Source organism: Chanos chanos, chromosome 2, assembly GCF_902362185.1.
Source record: "Chanos chanos chromosome 2, fChaCha1.1, whole genome shotgun sequence".
NCBI classification, from domain to species: domain Eukaryota; kingdom Metazoa; phylum Chordata; class Actinopteri; order Gonorynchiformes; family Chanidae; genus Chanos; species Chanos chanos.
Genome location: NC_044496.1, coordinates 34,051,671 through 34,076,779, shown reverse-complemented (window position 1 = coordinate 34,076,779; position 25,109 = coordinate 34,051,671). Strand labels below are relative to the sequence as shown.

At 42.0% G+C, this 25,109-nt stretch overlaps 1 protein-coding gene across 1 annotated transcript in view; it reads left to right on the top strand.

Annotated features, from left to right (window-relative positions):
- Positions 1–21,269, top strand: part of hsd17b12a (hydroxysteroid (17-beta) dehydrogenase 12a) — a 34,400-nt gene extending 13,131 nt beyond the window's left edge. The window contains exons 2-12 of the mRNA XM_030765276.1: positions 7,392–7,598; positions 15,251–15,297; positions 16,107–16,182; positions 18,210–18,317; positions 18,757–18,821; positions 18,977–19,021; positions 19,536–19,570; positions 20,323–20,404; positions 20,570–20,635; positions 20,819–20,968; positions 21,162–21,269. Of these exons, the coding sequence (XP_030621136.1) occupies positions 7,392–7,598; positions 15,251–15,297; positions 16,107–16,182; positions 18,210–18,317; positions 18,757–18,821; positions 18,977–19,021; positions 19,536–19,570; positions 20,323–20,404; positions 20,570–20,635; positions 20,819–20,968; positions 21,162–21,269 (989 nt within the window). The remainder of the gene's footprint in view (positions 1–7,391; positions 7,599–15,250; positions 15,298–16,106; positions 16,183–18,209; positions 18,318–18,756; positions 18,822–18,976; positions 19,022–19,535; positions 19,571–20,322; positions 20,405–20,569; positions 20,636–20,818; positions 20,969–21,161) is intronic.
- The last annotated feature ends 3,840 nt before the right edge of the window (positions 21,270–25,109 follow it).

Here is a 25,109-nt window from a genome sequence, read left to right as displayed (position 1 = left end):
CAGATTGTTTAGTTTATTGTAAGGTCCTTGATTAGAGGGCTGTTTTTTGTAAGCCTATTATTAATAGAGTTTAATATATTTATTAAGTGCTACGTGTTGAGTAATGTAAATTTACAATATAGTGTGTCAAGACCTAAAAGCCCTGATCAGGTAAGATGTGTTAGGGCTGTCCCAGAGTGTTGTCTGTCAGAAACACTGACGAGTGTAAGAGAACAGGGTCACTGTCTTTTAAACCGGAATCAGGCTGGGCATGTTTTCTGTAGTCTGGTTAGGACAACACATACACATACAATCAGTTTCAGCCTGTTAAAGAGGACAGTCATTAAGCACTAGCCCTGGTCCTCCACCTTTACCTGCAGATTCATTACAATGAAAAATGGAGACATCAAACACATCACCATGAAATCACCTTTTGTTGTTCTTTTCTATTGCTCACTGACATCAGGTGTGCAGGACCGTACGCATTACATATTAAGTTATTCTGGCAGATCTCTCTTGCAGATCTCTTTTCATGTCTGTTCTCAGTTAACCAGTCTGAGTTTTTTGGTCACTTTACCACTAGAGATTGTTTTCTTATGCAAAGTTGTGATGGCTTGAATAAGAGTGGTAGATATGAATGTGTGTGTGTGTGTGTGTGTGTGTGTGTGTGTGTGAGTGAGAGAGAGAGAGAGAGAGAGAGAGAGAGAGAAAGAGAGAAAGATTGGTAATCCAAAGTGTGGACTTAAAACTGTATTTGTTTTATTTCCTTCTCTCAGGATGTGGGGGGATGTGTGGAGAATGTGAGGGGAGATGGAGGGACGGTGCTGGAGGCAGAACCATCTCTCTGGTTCTGGCACAGAATGAACACATGACAGCAGCAGTGACAGGACTAAGGGTGACGTGAAGGAAGAGTGACTCTACTTGAAGAGGAGGAAAAAAGGAATTAATCACTCATCACAGGAGCAGGTATAAACCACCACCTTTTCACCAAACAGGAATGCATGCAAATATGTAGATCGTGTCAACACTGATTCCTCCCTGCCCAGCCATATGTTATAACGCTCGCACCAGGCCCCGCCTTAACGATCATTTCATACACAGAACGTGTAAACCAGTCTCACCCAAACAACGTAATTGTCCAAAAGCACACGTCCACATGCCTGTGCAGCTTTAAAAGAGCAAAGATGACTTAAACAGAGAGAGAGCCTGGGATTCTCCTGTTCTTGTAGTATACATGCAGTTCTTATAGTCTGTTAGTACACATAAGATTCCTGTTGTATTTTTGAAGAGAGGTGTGTGATGCTGACAATGATGACAATTGCTCTGGAGTTTAGAGGACAGTAATGAGAGTTTTGAGAGAGAAGACAGTATGCTCAGTCACAGAACGTTTAGGGTTTTTTTTGGTGACTCTTTAAGATTATCGCTTATTGTGCTATTGTACAGTTTTGAATTTGTCAATTTTATGACAGTTGTCAGTTTGACAGTGTGTTTGAAAAGACGGTAGAACAGATTACAGTTCTGTTAAAAAGGCAAGTAGATCATTGGGCATGTGCTTAAGTGTGTATTTCTTTTGTGTGTGTGCTCTGTTGAATCTGGTTTAGCAGATTACAGATCTGATTGACAGACACCAGATAATTATGTGTGTGTGTTTGGGCATGTATTGCTTTGCGTGTGTGTGTTATTGTAAGGATAGAGCCATTGTCTTCATATGCGTGCTTTAGGAGCAGAACAACAGAATTAACATTTGTGTTTGAGTGTGTGTGTGTGTGTGTGCCTGCGTTTATTTCCTTAAGAGTTAGGGAGGTTGTTTGCATTTAATATGAGTCAATAGAGCAACAGGAATGCAGTATATGGGTATAACAAGGATACTGATCTGTCGCTGTAGTAAAATCAATACAGAATTACTGTTTTAGTCCTGTGTAAAGATTTGGAAAAGTGAACATTTGGAGATGTGAACATTATGATGTAAAAGGTAAATGCAGATGGAAATAATGTTTTGGCAGCATAGAAGTAATACAGTGTTTTAGTTCTGCGAACAGAGGGACTATGCATCTCTGACTGTTCAGTCAAGACCTCACCAAAGTGACACATGTGGTTTGCATGGGCAACTGCCCCCCCCCCCCTTAGGCCACGTCACCAGTGCTTCAAATACCACAGTGCTTTTTGCTCTTACAAATGTATTTACGGGACTGTTTCTTAATGATACACACAGTTCTCAGTCTTGGACAGATGGGAATAAAGATTTATGTTCTTAAACTGTAAATACAGTTATTTTACATCCCCACACCCCTCAAACAGGCTGCATCGCATCTGTTCCACACTGGTCACTCAAAGCACTGCTGAATTTAGTAGAGCCATACTTTTACAGTCTGATATTTATTGTTATATGTGTAAAAATATCTGTAAAATGTCCCAGGCTCCATGCTGTGGAGTTTGTGCTTTCATACCACATTCATTAGTCTAAAAATAGAAAACCTTACTCTGGCCATCGTATGAACATTGTTAAAGACCACTGAAAATATTTATTTTGAGAGGCGGAAGAAAGCAGATAGGGATTGAGAAAAAGATGAGTACACACAGAGATTGGTGATTAATTTCTCTGTCTTTATGAGTGTGTGAGGAGTGCTCTGAGGTGTCAGATATTCTTACCACCGTCCTACGACATGTTTGCATGTGCAGACAAACCTACTGTCACAGGACAAATATGAATAGTCGAATGTTTAAAAGTATATTAAAAGTGAATGTTTCTGTGAGTGGTATCTTCAACGTTCCTAATGATGTGAAATAATTTCATGGAACATGTGTGTGAGTGTATGTGTGTGTGTGTGTGTGTGTGCGTGTGTGTGTGTGTTCATATGTTCTTGTCTCTCTTATTTGTATGACTATATGCGGAGGCATGTTTGTAAAGCGTGTTTGTGTGTAACAACAGTCCACCATTCCTAGGACTGAAAGGGTTTCATTCACAATCTGCATGTGATCATTTTGTCAGTGAGAGGCTGAACATGGTACAGTATGATGATACAATGTTCCCGTTGGCAACGCAACTGTTTCAGTCTGGTTTGCTCTGTGTTATGTGGGACAGTCTCAGCAGGTGTGTAAAACATGACTTTCACATGTTGTACACAGGCTTTTCCATCAGTGTTTCACTCTGCAGACTTTGAAAGCCCTCAGTAAACCCCCCCCCCCCCCCCCCCCCCCCCACACACACACATACACATATCACGTATCACAGCTGAAGAATTAGAAGAGGAAATGGTTTGAAGAAGTTGCAGCAGAAACACCTTTTTGAAAATATGATTACTGATGTAGGTTTTTGTGTTGTTTTTGTTGTTTATATTAAATGTGAGAATGTAGTGTTGTTATGAATACAATTTGTGCGTTATTTTTCTTCAAAAGTGGTCAGTTAATCGAGAGTTAAATACTGACACAGAACATGTTTTATTATTATTATTTTTACTATTATTGTTATTATTATTATTGTTGTTGTTGTTGTTGTTGTTGTTGGGGGGGGGTCACTTTGCTCTCAAAAAATACTGATCAAATAAATAATTTCTTGGCAGGCTGTAATAGACCTATTTTAATATACCATGCCATACGTGTAGTATAATTTTGCAGTCTGACTCTGTTGTTCAGTATGTTTGTTGTATTATGTATGGTATAATTTACTTTGCTGAAGACACAGGAACTATCATGTGTTTTTTCCTAAAAGCCACTGTTTTGTGCTTTCCCAGGAAATCAAATGAAGATTATCAGGAGAATTTGGATTCCTTGGGTGATCTGTGCTTTGATCCCAGCTTCTCTTCAGTACAAGGGGGTTATTAAATGAACCAGTTCATTTCTTTAAAGAAACAAGATGACATGGTCAGGTATTTACAGCCTCTGCTGTATATTTATTGGTTTTGCTGTTGATAAAGGGAATTGTAGGAAGTAAATGTATGATCTTGTTGAGGTGTGTGTGTGTGTGTGTGTGTGTGTGTGTGTGTGTGTGTCTGTGTGTGTGTGTGTGCGCTTCAGGTGGCAAAGAGATGTATAGTGAATAAATATATAATTTTTTGTGGCTGATAAAGAGATGTACAGGGGATGCAGTCATGAATTTTTGTGGTTGTTAAAGAGATGAGTTGTGGGAAAATATATGAATTTTTGTGGTCGATGTTGATAAAGATATGTAAAGAGAATTAATGTATATACTGTCGGAGTTATAACATGTAAAGCGTGGTTCGTATTTTGAGGAAACAGAAAAAGACGTATATGCCTGTGCAATCAGCAGAGAGTTGCTTTGCTAGGTATATGGTCACTTAATGTAAAGGTTTCCACATTTTAAATCTGTGCCTTTCTGACAGATCTCGATGATTGAAAGGGAAACTATCTGATTTGCATTTGTCTTCAGTGTGTTAAACTTTCACTTGTAATCTTAAAAATATCTGGGAAGTGAAGTCGATGTAAGCAAACTTCCGGACGATGTTTCCGTTGGTTAAAGTCCACTGCCTGACGCTGAGGTGATTAGGGCTACGCTTAGGGTCCACCAAGGAACCACTGGGACGTGTGGCAACTTACAAATGCATGTTCAAACTTAAGAAATTACAGTAATTTATTTGTGCGCATAGCACATAATTAGAAATATGGCTGCCATGAATGTAAGAGATTTATTTAGAGTTTTGAACGTGTCCAAAGCACAGTACATTTCCACGTTTTCCTATTACAGTGTTAAATTATGTTATGATGTACAAATTTATTATGAAGCTTTATTTTCATTTTGTGTGATCTCAAAAAGATGCGTTCAAAAATTTGCACGTGAATGTTTCAACTGCTGTGTGTTCGAGACAGGAATCATACGATCGCTCTCCATGCGCACATGGTGCTGAATTACGGGAGCCAGTTACACAAATAAAAGAGTAAAACTTTTGAGTGACGCGCATTGTAGTCTGCCTGTTGTATCACATTTAGTATTGTTTTTTTCCTCGGCAATATGTTTTGATGAAAGAAACATAAGATTAACAATAACAATATGTTGGGTTATGTGAGTCTTTTATCTTACGTTAGATTCAAACGTCTGTTATATTGTGGTACATGGCATCTGCAGTGTCAGTGTGTAGCTGCACATACCAAACAGACAAAAGACTGTCTTTTTTTGACAGTTTTGTAGATCGTAGATCACTTAATGGAGAGGCCTGGAGGCGTGTGAACACACCGATACTATGGGAGGGGTGCATATAAAAAATGCACAATTTGCACAATAAGAGGTAGTGAGTGTGAGAGAGAGAACGAGAGAGAGAGACAGAGAGAAGAGAGTGAGAGGGATTTACTGTATGTGTAAGTGTGTGTGTGAAATAGAAATTTTGATACCATAAAAAAATGTAATTATTTGTTGCCATAAAATTAACGCGTGTATTAAACAAGCCTCTACATTTCACGATCACAAATGTCGCAGAATATGGTGTAGGGCGCCTGAACACACAGTAAGCAGGCCACCAAAATGCATGGCCAAAAAGTGAGAGTAATTTATGCATAGTATCTGAACGAGGGGCTTTGTTGTTTGTGTTTAATAATCATCACTATACGCTTTTTGTTATTCTCTCGTTTTTATTATTCTTGCATTCATATGATTAAATGGTTTAAGCATATTCTTTGTGGATAATTTTCGCCTGAATGAGTACTGCAGCTTATATCTCCTTCAAGGTGTGCAATGTAATTGCCTGAGGCTACATCTCCACATTATTTCGTAAAGTATCCTGATAAAAAAAATCTGCTAGGTAGTGTATAACCTGCGGGTTTTGTTTGTTTGTTTGTTTTGTATGGGTTTTTGTTTGCTTGTTTTTTATTTGTTTGTTTGTTTGCCATTATAACACATCAAATACTGTATCTTTCATTGAAATAATTGCTGATATATGTTATGTCGTCACATTTTACCAGTATTAATAAACGTGTCTGATAATTACTCTCTTTCTCTTCATGATTTCTTTTTCTTGTAAAGCAGTATACCTAACTATTTTTGACCAGATTTTATACTCTTTCAAAAGAAACTGTTCAGAGGAAAGCCTGCAGTATGTAGCGAACTGCTGTAAGAGGGAGAGGGGTGAATACCCCTGTCAAGCCACTGCCTAGGGTATATCACCGTTTTCGTAAGAAAAAAAAAATACTACTAGATGCACAACATTCTTTTACATTAACGTGTATTTTTCTACTAAGCACTAACTGCTGGATCAACTGTCTCAGACACTGTGGGAGTAACATTTTGGGTTTGGCTGGAATTTGTGTTTAGTTTCAGGTTGTGCTCTCAAAAACAGAGGTAGCATGGCGACACTGGGAATGTCTTATAGGCTACACACACGCGCTTGCACATTCTGTGTTTGCCGAGCACACTAGCTGTCAAACTTGCTCACCCAAAAATACACCAGAAATTTTCAGACTCTACGTTTCTTCAACAGCGTTCTTTTAACGTGAGAATATATTGTTCGAACTCTCCGTTATCGAGTGACTGAAGTCTGGAAGTCTCCAGCTCAATTTACATTACGCACAGATTATCAAGTGCTCCAGTGTTATATGTCACATCTACAACCTTCCCCCATGTTTACATAATCACAGACTTTCTTCCGTGTTGGCAAAACAGCTGTCACGACTTGTTCTCGCGAGTTTATGGGTTGGTGTCTGGATATTGTAGTTTCATACTGTCATTGGAGCCCTTTTTAAGCGTGTTCAACAATTGACAGCATTCAACATCTACGTGCTCCTTTCACCGGTTTAGGGGGCAAGATATGCATAGCATAGACGTGATGCTAGGCTTTGTGACCCACTGTTAAAATATTATTTGACGTGAAAAAGCCTTTGATTATTGCCTATGAGTCACTGTGAAGACAGCACCCCGAAACGTATATGATAGGCATTTCTACAAACAAATAGCGTCTTTCCAAACCGTACATGGAGGCGGGACAATAGGTTTCGTTTCAGCCTATTAAAGGAAACCTTCATTCATAAAATAGAAGGGGTAGTTTCTTGAGAGCGTGGGTTTGGGGGTTTCATAATCCTGGCTGGAACAGAAAAACCTGTTCTGAATCACAGCCAATGAGAATCTCCGAATGGAGGTTGCTGTAATGTTTGTCCAATCGTTTCTCACCTGGAATGGCTTTGGCTCATCCTCTTTCATACAGAAAATCGGATGAATGAGAGTAGAGTCTTTGTGATTGACGCACACATTAACCAAAGAATGGGAAGTTTCTATTGGCGGACAGTAGTTTCATCCAATGAGCAATGCATGTGGGCTTGCTGGGAGGCAATAGAGTAGGTGGGGGGTGTGTGCATAAATCTGGATAGACTAGTATGTTGGGAGAGTTGTGGGGGTGTGATGCCACAACCTGCTTATAAAGGGGCTCACACGTTGAAGCTTTAAATTAGTGCATATTGCCTACATTTTTTAGGTCAGACACCACGCAGAGTAAACGCTATCAGGCAGTCGTTTAACATGGAGGACATGTTTCGTCTGGTCGAGACACCGGTGTATTGGGTCGGTGCACTTACATCGGCCTTATTAGCGCTGTGGCTGGTATACAAGCTGGTCTCCGGTTTTCGAATATGGGTGTTGGGGAACGGAGACTTACTCTCCCCCAAACTGGGAAAATGGGCAGGTGAGTTGGTTTCGTTCATTCAAAAGGAGATTTTTCACATGACAGTACTGAGTTCCCTGTATGAAGGTTTTTTGACAATACTTGGATTCGAGTTGATAGAATGGATACACTTGATGGATTTGTGAAACTGTGGAGCAATTTCAAAGTTGAAATCGCCGCATCAGATCATTTTCAGCGTGACCATAGGTAAACCGCAGATTTCTGTTTGGCTCGCGCACCATTATTAATTAGATGACTGGCACCAGTGTGACTGGCTTAGACGCAGTCACCGCTCTCGGTCAATAAACCGCCTACTCCTGAATGAGACATTACCATTTTTATGTGTAGAGGCATGACAGAGACTGCCTGAGTTATAGTGATTGCGCCATAACCCACATCCTGAGATTGTGCGCAAATTTTTACTAACGTAATTCTGAGCTCATACCTTATGGTGTGAAAATCAGAACATTCAGGTGATGTACAATAGACCAGGGTCGCATTTAAAGTTAGCTTGGTATTAAGATATTAAACTGACATTATCAGTTTTGCTCAAATACATTACCTAACTCTTAATTAGACAAATACTTAAACATTCTTCTCAAGTGTCTCCACTTATAAAAGGAGAGGGGACTTGTATTTGAGAGATTTTTTAAATTATTTTTATTTTTACGTTGTCTCGAACTTGTGATCGTTTTTCTGATATTTTCTCAGTCTTCTGACTGATGCCTTGCCATTCCTCTAGCGATGTTCGAGGCCTAGTCTGACCCAGTTATCCAGTTTCTAGTGTACTCTGCAGTAGAGCGCACCTTTGTCGACAAACAACACGCTTTTAGTCGAATGATGATAAAGCTTTCCGTAAAGTGCGTGAATCCATCACACAGCCCAGTCCTGTCTGCTTGGCTTTGCCATCCGCACCGTCCCTTCATTTAGCATGAACGAGCATTTTCATAACATGACGCAGTGTAAAACACCAGTATGAATCATAATGATATTAGTACCACGTGCCACACTCGAAAGATGAATCGTGTGTCGCGAAACCCCCTGGATCTGACGGCCGCAGCCTTTCTGTCATGTTGCGGATGTTACAGCCTTAAAACATTCGCAGCCTAATATTCTGAAAAGGAACTAACCACAGTTATTAAACGTGCAAGTCATGTCACAGGTCGTTGCAAACAGTTCACTTCAACATTCCACGTTTTCAAACTTGAACTTGATTTTGGCTGAATAACATGCACTTGGCGGTGGACAAAACGCGTGCTTATCTTCTAGATCTTTAAAACGGCCTCATGGTATTAGATTCACTTAGATTAGATTCACAGACGTCAACGGTACACTTTGATTTGCTGCCTGGTAAGGTCTGTAGTTGGCATAAGGGCTGAGGTGAACCCGTGCCACTCCCAGAAACTGAGCGTATCGTACCAGTTCGACTTGTCTCTTGAGTTCACATCCAAGGAGAATCATCCCCCGAACATATCGGGTGCAGGTGAGGGGGGTGAGTCAGTGCAGGTGGCTGGTGAAACTCGTTCTTTTCCTGTACTTCGAGATGTACAGGTTTTATCAGATTGGGCAATAGTGCAGTCTGCTAACCCTTGGCAAATCTCTAGCGGTTTAAATTCTTCCTAACGACCCCCCCAGCCCAGCAAATATACAGATTGAGTTGGGTTTAAAGGTCCTTCGGGTTGCATTAGGGGGGCTCTTCTTTTTCTAACTTGGTGTGTTAATAAGTGGTAATGTAGAATTGTAGAGACTTGGAAAGCAGTATGGTAAAATGTTGTAATATTTTTCATTCTTCTGAATACCAGGAATAAAACCGTAGTGTGCTCATCTATGAAGGTGTTGCAAAACGCAGAGTTGGTACATTGCAACACGCGTTTAAGTCATAACCGGGCCAGCAAGTTCTGCTGATGTTCATTCTTGCTGTCAGGCTATAGGGTGAACCCTTTTGACTCTAACGGCATTCCTAAACTAATACAAAACTGTATGTAACATGAGGGCTTCCGTCATGTTTCTTGCACGTCTAACCAACCTCCCCCTTTTAAGAGCATGCAAGGAATTTGTCAATATCATGTGTAATGTTTCTCCGCTTGCACTGGAGCACTGAGATGCGCTGACGGTTTAGAGGAGACCCCTGGTGTTGATTTGTAGTAATGCAACAATAGTTGGCATTGAAGGTTGTGCACGAGTACAAGGACTTGGGTGGTTAGGTTTCAACTGCAGTGAATAAGACCGTTTTTAAACGTCAAAACTAGGAGGAGATGTACAGGAGTATATTTAAATTCCGCCAACCCGCTGATTTAAGTTTCCAACGCCAGTGCTATTGTTGAAAGGACTATAGTTATTTTCCTCTTGCAAAACGATTTTGGACAGATTGAATGTAGTTAAACTGGGATTCCGCGTGTTCGTCAGGTCACGACCGAGGAGACTGTTGTCCTGTCAGAATTTTGGTGCTGGCGTTGTATTCAGGATTGCGTGATCCATGCGGTGGTGCGGATCGTTGTGAGCAGCTGTGTTTTAGTAAGCCAATGGTTTATTGAAAGACAGGCAGTTTCAGGGGACACATACCAAATGTCAGACATAATGGATATTTCCACAGGGTAATCTGTCGTCCGGGCCCCCCCCCCCCCCGGGCCCCCCCCCCCCCCCCCCCCCGACTTCATACTATACACCTTATCCTTCTTACTCCACCTCCTATGTCATGTGAAAATCACATTGTTACATAATAGGGTAACGGTTCAGTGGGGGTTTCATTCACAGGCTTCAATTAATATTGTGGTTGTTTCCTTCAGTTATACACTAAGCATATTGTTTAAATAAGACAGTAAGGGATGCTGTACTAGCCTGGTTGGAGTGGTTGTGTTTGTGCTGCTGTTGGCAGAGACAAGGATGCTTGCCTATGCCTTGGTCTTTGTGAATTGCAACGTTTTCCTCATTCATAATGGGGAGGGGGGGAAGCCACATGTGAATGAAGCCTATTCCTTGGTGTATGTAAAAGCATGAATGTCGACTTGTGACTGAACCTCTGCCTTCATACAAGTGAACGTGCCAGCTCTGTGTGATCTGAATGGTTAAAGAGTAGGACTGGCTGCTGTGCCGTGGAGGGGGAAGGGCTGTGTGTGTGTGTGTGTGTGACAGAGAGTGAGAGAGAGAGTGAGACAGAGACAGAGAGAGAGAGAAGGGAGCCAGTGGCTGGTGTTGGGTGGAGGCACCTCAGAGAGAACACTGCCGTTCATGTGACAGACACACTCTGTGACACGTGCTGCAACTTGGAATGCTGGGTAAATTGCAACCCCTTGTTCACTCTCCACCCCCTCCACTCCACCCCTTTAAGCCTATCTCTATCCTCCATCTCTATTGCTAGGAACCTGGACCCCTCCCTCTATCCTCTCTCTCTCTTTCCTTCTTTCTTTCTCTCTCTCTCTATCTCTCTCTCCTGCATCTGTTTGTTCACCCTCTAAGAGCTCTCCCCCCTCCTCTCTCTCTCCACTGTCACGACTCAGCCACTTTATTTATTTATTTAGTAAAAGGAAGTCTTCCATCTGCTCTTTTCCCTTTTTTTTTTTTTAAAAAAAAGCAAGTCCTATTTATACCTTTTGTCACCATAATGCTATACTTTCATCAGGTCCCTCTTCCTGGCGGCAACTCTTAACTCTTCACTCTTGAGGGGTTGCTCCTAGTGTTTAGTTTGGGGGGGGGGGGGCGCAGTGTTGTTAAGAGTTTGAGATTTAATAGCTCAGACCCACTGCAGGTGCCTTTCAGAGATGATTTTCAGTCTGATTTTTGAATACATGAGATTAAACACAGGTACAGTCTGCTTCAAATTACAACTCAGGAAATCACATTTGTTCTCTTGTGATTCTGCTTTGAGAGATTTCTAATTTGTTGGTTTTTTTTGTAAACTGTGTCCATTTAGGGTATTTTTTTTTTTGTTTTGTTTTGTTTTGTTTTTTATCAAGGGTAATGGTGAGTTTATGTCTGACTGTTTGGAAACTAGTAAGTTCATTTCTCAAGACTCTAGGAATGTTGTTGGAAATTGAAGGTGGAAAACAGGAGAGTCTCCTCCACAGTGGCCTGATGGGGATGTGTTTGAGTCCTCTCTCTGGGTTTTCCTTTTCCCTCAGGCTGTATGACGGGGGGGACCTCACTCAGAAACATCAGGACAAGGCTGAAAACAGACATACGATCGCTCGATCAAAACACACCATATAAACACATCCATCTCTCTCGCTTTTGTTTTAGTAATTAGGAATTCTTTTCCATACATGTCTGCTTATAGCTGTTGGTATAATCTTTTTAAATGATCTGTTATCTGTAATAAGACCTTTTAGCCACCTCCTGTTCTAATGTCCTTCGTTTTTAAAGGTAAAGGAATGTGTGAAGGGGATGTAATGAAGAGATGGGGGGGGGGGGGGGGGGGGCAGGGGCTTGTCCTCTTCTCAGGTAGTTTTTCATCTAAAGAGAACTATTGATCATATGACTCCTGGTTCTATTTCTGACTTTGGCTTAGTTTTTTCATCTACTTTTATCCGAATATGGATACTATTTTTAGTTTGTCGCGGCTCTGCCTTTTTTTTTACTTTTTTCCTGCCAGCCACGTGACTGGCACTGCTATTTTGAAAAGCCCTGTGCATGTGGAGGTGGGAGCTGGGGTGTGGGTGTTTTTTTTTTTTTTTGTTGTTTTTTTTTCCTCTTTATTCTGTGGCTGCGGCAGCCCTGCTTTGCCACCGAGGGGTTCATTCACAGGAGAGAGGGATGCGACACGTTACATAACTGCCCACACAGAAGTGCACCCAAGGACTGCAGCCCTCACAGCACTAGCCTAGCTCCATTAAGCTTGTGCACAACCCAGGGCTGTCTGGCACCAGCCATACGTTTGCAGCGGAAGATACAAATGAGTGGGTGGCTTTTGCTTTAGGTCTTGAGCTTAGTGAAGGACAGAGCAGAAGTTTACAGTTGCCTGTTGCGTTGAGTCAGGGTGCTGCAGACTGTAAGCCTGGGTATGGCAATGCAGCACCACTGACTGAGGCCCAGCGTGGGGATGGGGAGGGGGGGGGGGGCGGTTGCAGGAGGAGAAGGGAGTGCGAAAGGGAGAGAAGGGAGGGGGGGCGACTTCTTGTTGGTATTCTGGTGCTGTGCCTGATCCAGACAAGGCGTCTATTTTTACCCACGCTGTTGCTTTTTTTAGCAGAGGAATATTGAGCAGGAGAGGGACTAGTGCGGCTGTGTAGCAGGGAGAATGTCGATATTTCTCAATGTGATGCTCACCACCTCTCTCACTCTGTCATTTTCCTAAGAAAACCTCAGCAGATAGATGTGTTTTTTCCATCACACTCCCTCCCGCACTTGATGCAGCCTTTTAATTTTCTCTCTGGTCAGCTGAAACAGAGACCTAATAGTCTTCTTTTTTTGAAAAAAAAGAAAGGATTGTGGTTCCCATACATAAGCCCCCCCTCCTCCCCCGAATGCGGCTTACGTGCGTTTCCCCTGGCGAGCGTCGGTTTGTCTGGCAGTGCTCACGTGCCTGCTTGCGTGGCCCCTTTCTGTGGACTGGCGTAGACGTAATATGCTTCTCACGTGAGCTGGGGAGGAAAAGATCTCCCGCTGAGAGCACTGGTGTGTGTGGTGTGGGAATGGGACCGTGGGTGGGTTTGCTGAAGTATCACAAAATGCTAATCCACGGAATCTACGTGCTTTTGGACAACACTCAAATACTGAAGGGCTTTGTTTGTAAATATTTTTAAACATTTCTGTGAGAAAAGGGCCTCAAATAAAAATCGCATTTTGTTTTGTTAAGGAGAGCATTCAGATATGAATCTTTTTTTTCTTTTTTTTAATCATTAAACTCTTCATAACACCCCCAGGTGTGTAAACTGAGAAGCATCTCATTCTACCTTTTAATATTTTCCCCATTTTCACCCTGTCCTGTGTGAGTCTCTCTCCCAAATCACGTTTCATGATGGCCGTAAAGAGTGCTCCTCCTCTCCACACAAAACTGTCACCTCGCTGCTGGGGTGTAAGCATTCACAAATATGCAGTGATGTGGTGCTCTACATGTACACACACATTTCTGTAATTCATCAGTGTGTTTGTGCACTCAGGTTTTGGAGTACGTGCGTATGTGCTCGTATGTATGGTTCAGGGTCTTCTCCAGCAGCCATAGCTATGTGGATGCATGTTGAAGTGGAATGTGGTTTGTGTAGAATCTGCAATTCTTAGCATTTATACATTTTTTTTTTTGACAGTGTTGAGGTGTTTTTAATATCAGAGGAATGTTTCTTAGAGTGAGAGACAGATGTGATGTCTTGAGTGGGGGGGGGGGGGGGGGGCAGGGGGGCCGGGGGGGGGGGGTAGAGTGAGCGAGAGATGTGGTGTCTTGGTTGGTAGGGATGTGTCTACAGTGTTCAATGACATTTCTCCAGGGCTGGTATCTCATTTGAGACAAAAGTTGTTCCTTCAAAATCTGGGGTCAGATCTAGTGCTTTTGGCTGCAGGTTATTGATGGCTAAAGAAATTAGGTGTTTTTTTGGGGGGTGGGTGCGGGGTTAGGGGAGGGGACATGCAGGGAACACGATGTCCTGTGTTATTGTTCAGTTTCAGCTTTGTACATGCCATGCCCTGTGTTGAGCAAATATCAAGAATATTTCTCCTTCATGGCGAGTATTGAAAGTCCTATGTGACATTCTTCCTGTAAGGCTGCCCATCATCTGGCTCCGCCCATCAGCCCTCATCTGGCTGCACTCCTCAGGCCTGCCTCTCTCTCTCTTTTTTTTTTTTTTTTCCTTCTCCCAAGCATTTCATTCTTTAGTTAGGACTGAAAATAACCGGTGATGTGGCCATCTTTTTTTTCTCTTTCTTCATCCCTTGACTTTTCTTTTTGCAGTCTCTCTCTCTCTCTCTCTCTCTCTCTCTCTCTCTCCCTCTCTCTCCCTCTCTCTCTGTTTCTATTTTTAGCAGTCCCTAGGATCCCTGCTCACCCCTCCCGTCCTGTCCTGCTCCATGCTCGTCATCACTCCCTCCTCTCTCCTTTTCTCTCTTTCTCCCCAGCAGCTCTGCTCTACTGAATGTCCACAGTCCCCTATCAATCTTTCATTAGACCTCACTCGCTCCACTGCAAGTCACACCCTCTGTGTGTGTGTGTGTGTGTGTGTGTGTGTGGTGAAATGGGGGCAGATTCAAAGATGCTAATATTGGTTTATTTCCCCTCTCCTTCCTTGACTTGCTGTTCTGCCTCTTCTCTCCATCCTCTCATGTGTTTTGTGAGCGGGGGAGCAGGAGTGATGGACAGTAAGCTAAAAATAATTCTCCCTCTGTTGACAAGGTGAGGATAACCAAGGAATGAAGGGAACACATTGTCCATGCCTAACCACACACACACACAGAGTGGTCCCTCCGAACCGGTGTGTGTGTCTGCACAGTTCCATCTTGGCTTCCCTTTCTTTGTTCTGTTTTAGGTAATGGTGAGATGTATGGACTTTGTAAAAGAGAGAACCATGTCTCCCCAGTGTTGTTCACTCAAAATTTATTTAACCTGTGGTGGATAGCTGGATACTCTGTTTTCAATCACTTGGCTCTAGTTCTTTATTTTGAAATCAGAATCTCTCCTTTATAAGGATTTAAAAAAAACTTTACTGTCTGACCTCCTTTTCTCACCCATCTGTCTCTTTCTTTGTTTCCAGTTGTAACGGGAGCCACGGATGGAATTGGGAAATCCTACGCGGAGGAGGTAAGGCTCCTCTCCTTCTTTATTTCATTCTCTCCGCGGAAAGCACAGTGACTCATCGGAAGAAAGAGACAGCGAGAGGTTTTGCTGCCAGACCAGGGGAGGGAGACCTCGTAGAGGGCTTCACATGGAGAAGAGAGTCACTTTCTTTCCTCACGCAAAAACACTCACTCACACCCCCCCCTCACACACACACACCCCGCAGACCCCCCCCCCCCCCACACACACACACAGATATGCAGTGCTTTACGTGGGGAAGAGTCACTTTCTTTCCTCATGCAAAAACACTCACTTACACACACACCCCCCACACACACGGATATGCAGTGCTTTACATGGAGAAGAGAGTCACTTTCTTTCCTCATGCAAAAACACTCACTTACACACGCGCACACACACAGATATGCAGGCAGCTCACAGGCAAATCTAAAAGCACAGTGTGGCTTTATGCTCACTGTCACTCAGAAGCAACTTTACACAGGTGTGTTTATCAGCTCTTTTTAAAAAGGGGCAGCTTACATAAGGTATATACTCTTCGAACACTCAGCTGAACTGTGGCAACCCTGAGTTGGAATAGGTTAAACTAGGACATCTTTGTCTCCATCTTTGGTCACACTTCGCACAATAGATGTGTATATGTAAAAACTCGTGTGACCACCTCCCCACTGCATTGTCATCTGTTCACATATTTTAGACTGGGAACATGGACCTTTACACTGTCCATTGTCTTGACTAAAACTTTGCAAGGAGACACAGTTCATCACACTTTCAGAAGATGTCATTGTGTATATAAATATGTTTTTCTCTCTCAGCTTGCTCGACGAGGGTTTTCCATGATGCTTATCAGTCGTTCCCAGGAGAAGCTGGACGATGTCGCCAGGTCCCTGGGTGAGTGTGTGTATATGTGTGTGTCCGCCTCAGAGAGAGCTCCTATCTCTGAATGATGAACAGGCCTCCTGATGTTAATGAAAGGAGGGATATTTTTAGTCGTCTCCTGAAAGGCGGGGTGCCTCATTAGCTGTACGATCTGGCCGCTGATGCAGCATGGCAGTGCTGTGTAGTCACAGACCCACACGCAGTGCCTCTGGTGCCACTCCATGCCCCTCTGTTTCCAAAACCTCACCATCCACATCTTCACCCCTCTGTTTCTAAAACTTCACTGTCTACATCTGCACTACCCTCATGGTCCACACACCCTGCATTTCTGTTTGTGATACAAGTGTTACAATGAAGGCACTGCAATGTTTTGAAGTCTTAATGAAGATATGCATGTGAGAATCAGCATTTGTGTGGATTTTCTGTCTGTAGTAATCTTGAAGTTAAAGGTGATTCCACCCTGGGCGTGTGTTTGTGTGTGTGTGTGAGAGAGAGAGAGAGAGAGAGAGAGAGACCATCTCATCCCACAACACCTCAGCCTCCAGGAGGAATGGTCCATGCTGCTCTTCCTCTCCAGCTGGACATGTTATTGCTGCCATGCATGTTTGTAGTACTGTCCCCCAAATATTATTTTAGCGCTCTCTCTCTCCCCTAGTAAAGCTTGGAATCCTTTCAGATGACTGTCGTCATGGAAATGTTCAGGGCTCGGAGCACAGGGTGTGGGATGTGATGAGGGTGCCTGCTGACATGCGTTCCCCTCCCTACTGTGCACCACTCTGCAGCCTTTAGGCCATCACCTTCCCCGCTCAGGACCATCTCCACCTGTCAAAAATGGGCTTTACATGACAATTTAAATTTTATACATCAATGACATGGTACTTTGTTTCTAACTCAACTACCCAGTTTAATCACGAGACTGCCCTGTTTGTCTGAATGGGAGAATGTAACCCTATGAAAGTCTTTTTCCTGAATGGAACAAGGTGGATTGAGGACTCTGAGGTTTTGTGTGAATGGATCTCTCTCTCTCTCTCTCTCTCTCTCTGGGGAAGGCTGCTATCTGGGCACAGCTAGCTCTACTGAATAATTAAGTGACAATGGCATGACAGAGGGTGTGGTGGTAACACATGCTAACTCTCCCTCTCCCCTCCCTGTCTCATGAACTGAAAATCACCATGTTTGACGGAGCTTTCCCACCACAATACTCTCACTCACTTTGTTCTAATGAGTTTCATTTGGCCTAAGAATGCAGCAGTAGGTATTTTCTCTGTTTCTGCCATCATTATTTCTGAATGAGGCCAGGCCATCTTGTCTCCTTACTTGCACACACAATATTAGGGAAGAGAGGGGTATTTAGTAAACTGGAGATGTACCAAAAAACAATGTCCTTCACTCATGATCACCCCCCCCCACACACACACATACATGCACACACGCACCCATACCCAATCCCACCACCCCTCTAAAATGTCTCCTCCACCAGTCCCACCAGAGCACCAAGACCAGATATTCTTCAGTGACACATCAGAAGAATTTTCTTCCCATAATTCACTTGTGCGGTGTTCAGACAAATGAGGCTTTATATTCTAATTGCTGCAGGCGTGTCAAGCGAGGAGGAAGAGGGTGGGGGGTGTTACATGAAGCTAAGTTTTTGGCACACATCTCCCCCTGTTGGCCAGGAGATGTTACTGCACAAGTTCCTCCACCAGTTTCCCTCAGCGGTGTCCAGGAGAAAATTCAGAAAATCTACAATGATGTGGAGCCCTGCTACATTTAAAATGTTCTTAATTTAAATTTAGTTGTGCAAATTATGTGTTATGTTATATTCTGTGAATTGCAAATCATAAACAACATGTGCCAATGGCTGTAAATGAATATTTTAGTTTGTGGTCCTGCTAGCTTAACGAACAACACTGATCTAAACTGAATTTCAATCAGAATATTTGTAAAATTGTTAGAAAAAAGCAAGAAAAAAACCTTACATCACAATACCATCTCACCTTGTTTTTAATCATTGTTGGCAATCTGTTTTACCTCTGCAGAGAGTCAGTATAAAGTGGAGACAAAGACCATCGCTGTTGACTTTGGAGAAGTAGATATCTATCCAAAGATTGAGGCTGGGCTGGCTGGACTGGAAATCGGCATTCTGGGTGAGGGGTTTTTCACCACAGACTCTCCTCATATTACAGTCACTCTCTTCATATTACCTCTGCTGCAACACACACAGCGATGATGTGTTGCTCCAGTGTCAGAACCATCCACTGACAAAGCAATGCATTTTTCCTGACATTTGCAGGACTTTTCCAACAATAGTTTGTAGTGGATTATGACAATGGTGCCGAGTTACCTTATTGCTTGAAAGATCAAAACAGACTACAAAATAGATAATATAAATTACGTCATAAGACTGTGTGTTGCTGTTATATACTGCCAAATGAAAATGTTTGTCAATCGGAGCTTTGGCACGCCACACTGAGGCTCTCATTTGTGATGCAATCCTCCACCTGCTGGCCATGAGTGGAACATGCATGGATCATCATTACTGTATTTTATTAATAGCTTTAATTTCACTAATTTTGTTCTTCACAGTGAACAATGTTGGCATCTCCTACCCTTACCCCGAATTCTTCTTGCACCTCCCTGATCTGAATAATGTGAGTGAATAGATACAACACATGGGAACAACTTCATTCGGAAACTGAATGTATCTCTGTTTAAAGTGGCTTGCATTTATAACAAATAGCCAGAATTCATCAATTTACTTAGATTAATGAAAATGAACTCGTATTCATAATTTTTCCCATTTCAGTTCATCAACACCATGATCAATGTAAACATCACTTCAGTGTGCCAAGTAAGGATTTTCTTCTGTTTTTAACAGTAAGAGTACTGTAAGAAAACTGTTTGTCAAGGTGACAGATTGGGTATTGCAGATATCCACTGTACGATGGGAACAATCTCTCCTTCTCTTCCTCTTGCTTAACCACTCTTACTGATGTATCTACCTGTTCTTCTCCTGTGGTTCCCAGAGCAACGGTGATCTACACCAACGCAGTCTGTATTCACCGCCTACGCTCTCCCCTGCGAACACACACACACACACATTCTTTCTCACCCTCTCTGCCTAAATGTAAAGCTGAGGATCTTTTGGCCTTCGAATTGATTTGCTTGCAGATTTCTGACAATGATGCTTACATTATGAAAACTCCATGCATAACTTTTGACCCTTGGTTTAAAAAATGTCTGTGTGTGTCTGTCTCAGTGTGCAGACGGGCATATTTTTGAGAGTGGCATTATTAAGGATGATGTATGTGTGTTGAGTTTATTCTCTGACCCTTGACCTAAACTTTTCTTTTCCTCCCATTCAGATGACCCGCCTTGTGTTGCCCAGGATGGTCGACAGGTGAGTTACTGGTGTTTCCCCTCAGGTGAAAACACATCACAGACTACTCTTAATGCACAGAAAGCAGCAAAAACAAGAAAAAAGCAATAATAGAAATAATAATAACAATGTTTTGGATTCAATGTTAAAGAATAGTCAAGTAGTCATGACTACACTAGTGTTTGTGTGGCCATATGGAGATAAACTGAATCATTTACTCAATGACCTCTTTCCCTGAGTATTTTGTATGTGACCGCAACCCATTTCAATGTAAACAAAGTCCAATACCTAAAAAGGTCCACAGATGTCTTGGGAAAGGTTTTCTCATCTCTTCGCCTGTACCTTCCCTCCCATTCCTCTACTCTTTGTGTAAATTGAAAAGCAGCTTGCCAGAATAGATGGCCGAATGCACCCCTCTGATTGGCTGAGGAGTCCCACATGATTTATTCTAGCCAGTTACAGAGGTGGGCAAATTTTGTGCTAATAGGAACAGCCCTCACTTCTCCTGCTTTTCTCTAGCACACCACTGCAGCTGCAGGGGCACTGCATGAGAAAGCTGGTACCATGGCAACACCCAAGGCGACCATAATTAGAGTGTAGAGAGATGTGTGTGTGTGAGTGAGGGAGAGAAAGAGTATGAGTGAGAAAGCGTGCCACTGTCTGTTATGACACCAGTGCTCCCCCCCCCCCTTTTTTTTTTTTCCTTTTTCTTTTGTGTGTGTGACGTTGTGTGATACTGGAGTCTTACATACTCCTCCTCCTCTGTTTTTCAGATCTAAAGGTGTGATCCTGAACATCTCCTCGGCCAGTGGCATGTTCCCAGTCCCACTGCTCACTATCTACTCTGCCACCAAGGCAAGTGTCCTCCCTGATCCAGGCCCACTGGGCCCCAGTCCATGACACTCCTCTTTCACAACCCTTTTCTGCTCACTGCTGCATCGGCCCAATGTGGGACAAGTGGGAATTTAGTGAACTAATGAATGAATGAAAGAAAAATTAATTTGCATTTCTCCTACTCAGGCATTTGTTGACTTTTTCTCCCGTGGACTCCACGCAGAATACAAGTGTAAAGGGATCATCATTCAGGTGAGAAGTGTTCTCTCTTCTCTCTCTCTCTCACCTGTTTGTTTCTACAGTAGTCCATGAGCTTATTAGACATAACTGTTCGGCTACTTTAATACTAGTGCAAGTCACCCTTAATGGATAACAGTCTAATAACTAATATAATAATAAGAAGAATGAAAAATTCTTCTTTTTCTTTCCCTTCAGAGCGTGCTGCCTTTCTTCGTGGCCACTAAAATGACGAAGATCAGGAAACCCACTCTGGACAAGCCCACCCCTGACCGCTATGTAGCTGCTGAACTGACTACGGTAGGAGTGCAGGACCAGACCAACGGCTACTTCCCTCATGCTGTCATGGTACGAGAATTCCTCACATCCTCCCTGTGCCCTCCAGGCCCTCATTCAGCTCCGCTTTAGAGACAACACTTCACTTTGTCCTTTGTTTGTACCTTTGTGAAATATTCATTTAACTGTCAGTACAACTGTGAAAAACCGTGCATCTCACTAATGTTTCATTTTTCGTTTCTCATCCTCTCTCTGCCTCCTCTAGGGCTGGGTGACCACTGTTCTTGCCCCTATCCAGTTGGTCATCTACCTGGGCATGCGCATGAACAAGGGTCAGCGTGCCGGCTACCTCAGGCGAAGGAAGCTGAGATAGATTGTAATCTTTGCTCAGTAGTGCAAACGATGCAAAGTGCAAACGATGGATGGGTTAAGTCAAAGCAGCCAAATTCCAGCACATTCGTGTTTTGTTTTTTGTTTTGTTTTTTTTCACAGAGTAAAATCCATCACCTCTATAACAGCCATGACTGCCTTTATGTTTTTGTACGTGTATGCGTGTGTGCGATTTTCATTTGGAGTTTGTCTGTGTGTTTGAGTGAAGGCCAAGGGGGTGGGGGGGTGGGGAGGGTAGTTATCGTATCGTTAGTGTTTTTTGATATACGTGTTAGAATCACGGAATGCACAGATGACACAGTATGACACATCTCGAATGAAGTGGTTCTGAAGACGACTCTGTGATCCACTCTGTACTGGTGTACTCACAGACTCTCACAGGGGACATATGACTTTCTGTGCAGAATAGTATCGAGTCTGATGGTGGTGCAGAGAGCAATATGTCTCCACTGCCCTTGTATGACGTGTTATGTGGTGGAGGGTTTTTTTAAAAATATTTATTTTATTATTATTATTATTATTATTATAGTGTACATGAAAGCCACTCACACAGTTTGAGATATTGGAGTGTACTGTGGCTGCAGTTCAGTGCGGTATGTCTCCAACAAACGCAAGAGGGTGCCTCTTCTATACAGCCCCTTCTTAAATGCTTTAGCCATCAGTTCTGCATGCTGGCCTTTATTCCTTTTCCTTTTCATTTTGTTTTCTGTATGTTCATATTTAAAAACCAAAAAAATATCTCCGTGGTGGGTACTTGTGGTGTCTTGCACTGATGTCATACTGTGATTAATCAATCCAGCAGTCTGTAAAGAAGCTATTTGCACACAGGCCTTAAATGCAGATTGTTTACATGCTCGTATGATCAATGTATCTCGCATTATGTGTCTGTCATGTTTACTGAAGTGGGATCTTTCACAGCTGCTAGTCGGGTTTACAGACCTAATGCACTCCCTGGCCTAAAGCAGATTTTGGACCAAAGAGTTCACAGTGCAATAGAGTACGATTGAAATATCTATTTTTATGTAATTGTCTTATTTTTAGGTGCCACTGTCTGATCTCAGCTTCCCAGATCTGTAGGACTTTTTGTTTTGACGCAGTGTCATTGCGATGGAAGCACTCAGGTGGTTAGCTCCCATGGTGCCTTGTGCAGAATTCTCAGGGGGAAATCTTGTATCTCTCTGTATCTCTCTAAACGTCACTGGACGCTGCTGTACTTCCTTGGCACTGTACGGCAATGTTATTCTCTCCATAATTAATAAAATATGCTTTTCTTTAATAAATCAGTAGTCAGAGTCTACTTTGTCATTTAGTTAAACTTCAGCATATCTGTGAGTAATGTTTTAGTTTGGTGAAGAACAGGAACAGTTCTTTTGTTTTAACAGTCTTCTTTCTGTATCAGTAATAACTGTACTATAAAAACTCTACACAAGATTAAATAGCAAAAAACTTTATGCCATGAGTGATACTAGGACATATTTCAGGCATGATGTCTTTCACTGCTAGTATCCCGTCCTCTGGGACATCATGACTTTAAAATAGAACTGGACAATATTTTGTTAAGAGTCAGTTATCCTACAGAATACCTTTTATGTATTTTGTATGCTACTGACCGTAAGTCAGAGCTGGTTTGTCATTGAAGTCTGACCCGGGTGAAATATGTGACCTCATGTACATGGTATATAATCTCTTATATGCTAATGTTTTCAGGTGCACATTTCAGTGTAGTTTCTATGCTGTCCATTTAGTGCTCAGAAGACCCTCACAGACTTTGGTTAATATTTTGTGCTGAGATACTGATTTAGGTAACTGATCATTAACTGACTTCAGGCAAATATGTATGAATTGATATGTCGGCACTCTATGTCTGCAGATTCTCTTATGTTTCAGGCCTCAGACAACAGAGCTGCCAAAACCCTACACTTTTGCTCTGTTAAAGTTTTTCTTCTCTAAAACTGAATAGGGAGCTAAAACACAAAAGGCAGAGTTGTAAAACTTGGCAGATGTATTCCTTTTCCCAACTGCCTCTCAGTTTATTAAAATTGCCCTGACTGACCAAAGGGTGGCGCTGCATGACCAAAAAATGCATATCTTGTGCTTTGAGGCCATGTCTTCTGAACTGTGAGGCTTCCACAAAACTCTTTTTCACCTAGATTTCTCAGCTCATACCTACATTTACTTCAGACAAATTGGATATTCCACTACTTAATTTTTTATAAACCATTCTTTTATAAACTCTTCTTTAACCTTCATCATAGGTTCATCAATGTGTCTCATCAGGTTTTTGTAAGAATTTTTGAGCTCTAAACCATATCAGTACTACATGGCAATCATAATATATAGACAGGACCTAAACATCTCTGTGACACAAATGCGCTGGGTAAATGTCACCAAACTTGATAGATGTTTTCTGACATTGACAAAAAGGTAACATGAAGTTTGGTATAGATGATGCTATGACAGATGAGTTAATAAAAATGGTAAGATTTTGTGTAATTGTTGTAGATTTGACTCTACGGTCAACAGACAACATGGTCCCATTGGTCAGTGAGGTTTCAGCACACATCAGACAGACTAACCATGGCAGTTCTAATGTTGACTTATCAACTTTATCACATTTGGAGTCAGTTAGCAACTGGGGGTGCTATAGGACAAAACCAAGTTTTAACTGGATATATCTCTTGTAATGCTTAATACAGAATTATAGAATTAATATGGAATTATGCCCTGTTCACCGATAGATTCACTTCCTTAGGATGAATAACTTTGCCTTGAACCCAAATCTCTAGAGACCTGTTTCCACCGGTGGAAAAAAAAATAAATAAATAATTGTCTTTTTTCTGATCTTGTTTTGATATTTCACAACTTACAGTGTGAGAGACCTCTGACAACTGTGATATGATAAATCACAATTACCACTGGATATCTCACAATTATAAGTTAAATACCACATAGTTCCGATTTAATATCTTGCAGTCATGACACAGTACCTCTGAATTCCAACCTGTTATTTCATAATTTTGGAGTAATGTTTTGGAATTGATTCAAATTTCGAGTAACCAAAATTATGATCTAACATCTCATATCTGTGATTTAGTAAGAGTGCTTTGTATAAGGGGAGAGGGAGAGGGAGAGGCAGCTCCTATTGACTGTACTTTCAACGCTTTTATAAATACTAGAATCAATAGCGGAACAGCATGTGCTAAAGTACAGAACACACCAGGCTTACTAGTCATTTTAAATGCACATTTGTGATTACACACAACGCACTCAAAGAATGCTGGAGTTTTAATTTCTCTGAAAGAAAGAAGAATGGAATGGAAAAAGAATGGAAGAAGAATGGAAAAACTCAACTTTGCATATTACAGCGGGGTCTTGGGGCCTTACCCAATCTGAACTTCCCTGACGCAAAAAGATGGCATAATTGTTTATTTTTCAACGCGCAGTTCAATAAAATATTGATTCGTTTATTGTAGGATAGTGCGTAAAGACAATGGAAATTTGATTCAGTTTCACGAATTTTCCAACTCTCACTGCTGCTCACACATATTTTGTACCATTGATTCTAACTGATACTCTCTCAGCAGACGGCGACTGTATTATAGCAGACATGATACAAATTCGCATTAGTTACCATGATCGCATATTGTAAGAATAATTTGCCACTGAACGTTCAGAATGTTGTCTCTGAACATGATCCGGAGTTTCTAGATGTGATGACATAATTTCGAGAAACTGTATGTGGCACAATAATTTACCATTCTATAAAATCATGTCATAAATTCGATTTGATATGTCGCCGTTTTAAGATACTAAAACACCAGTG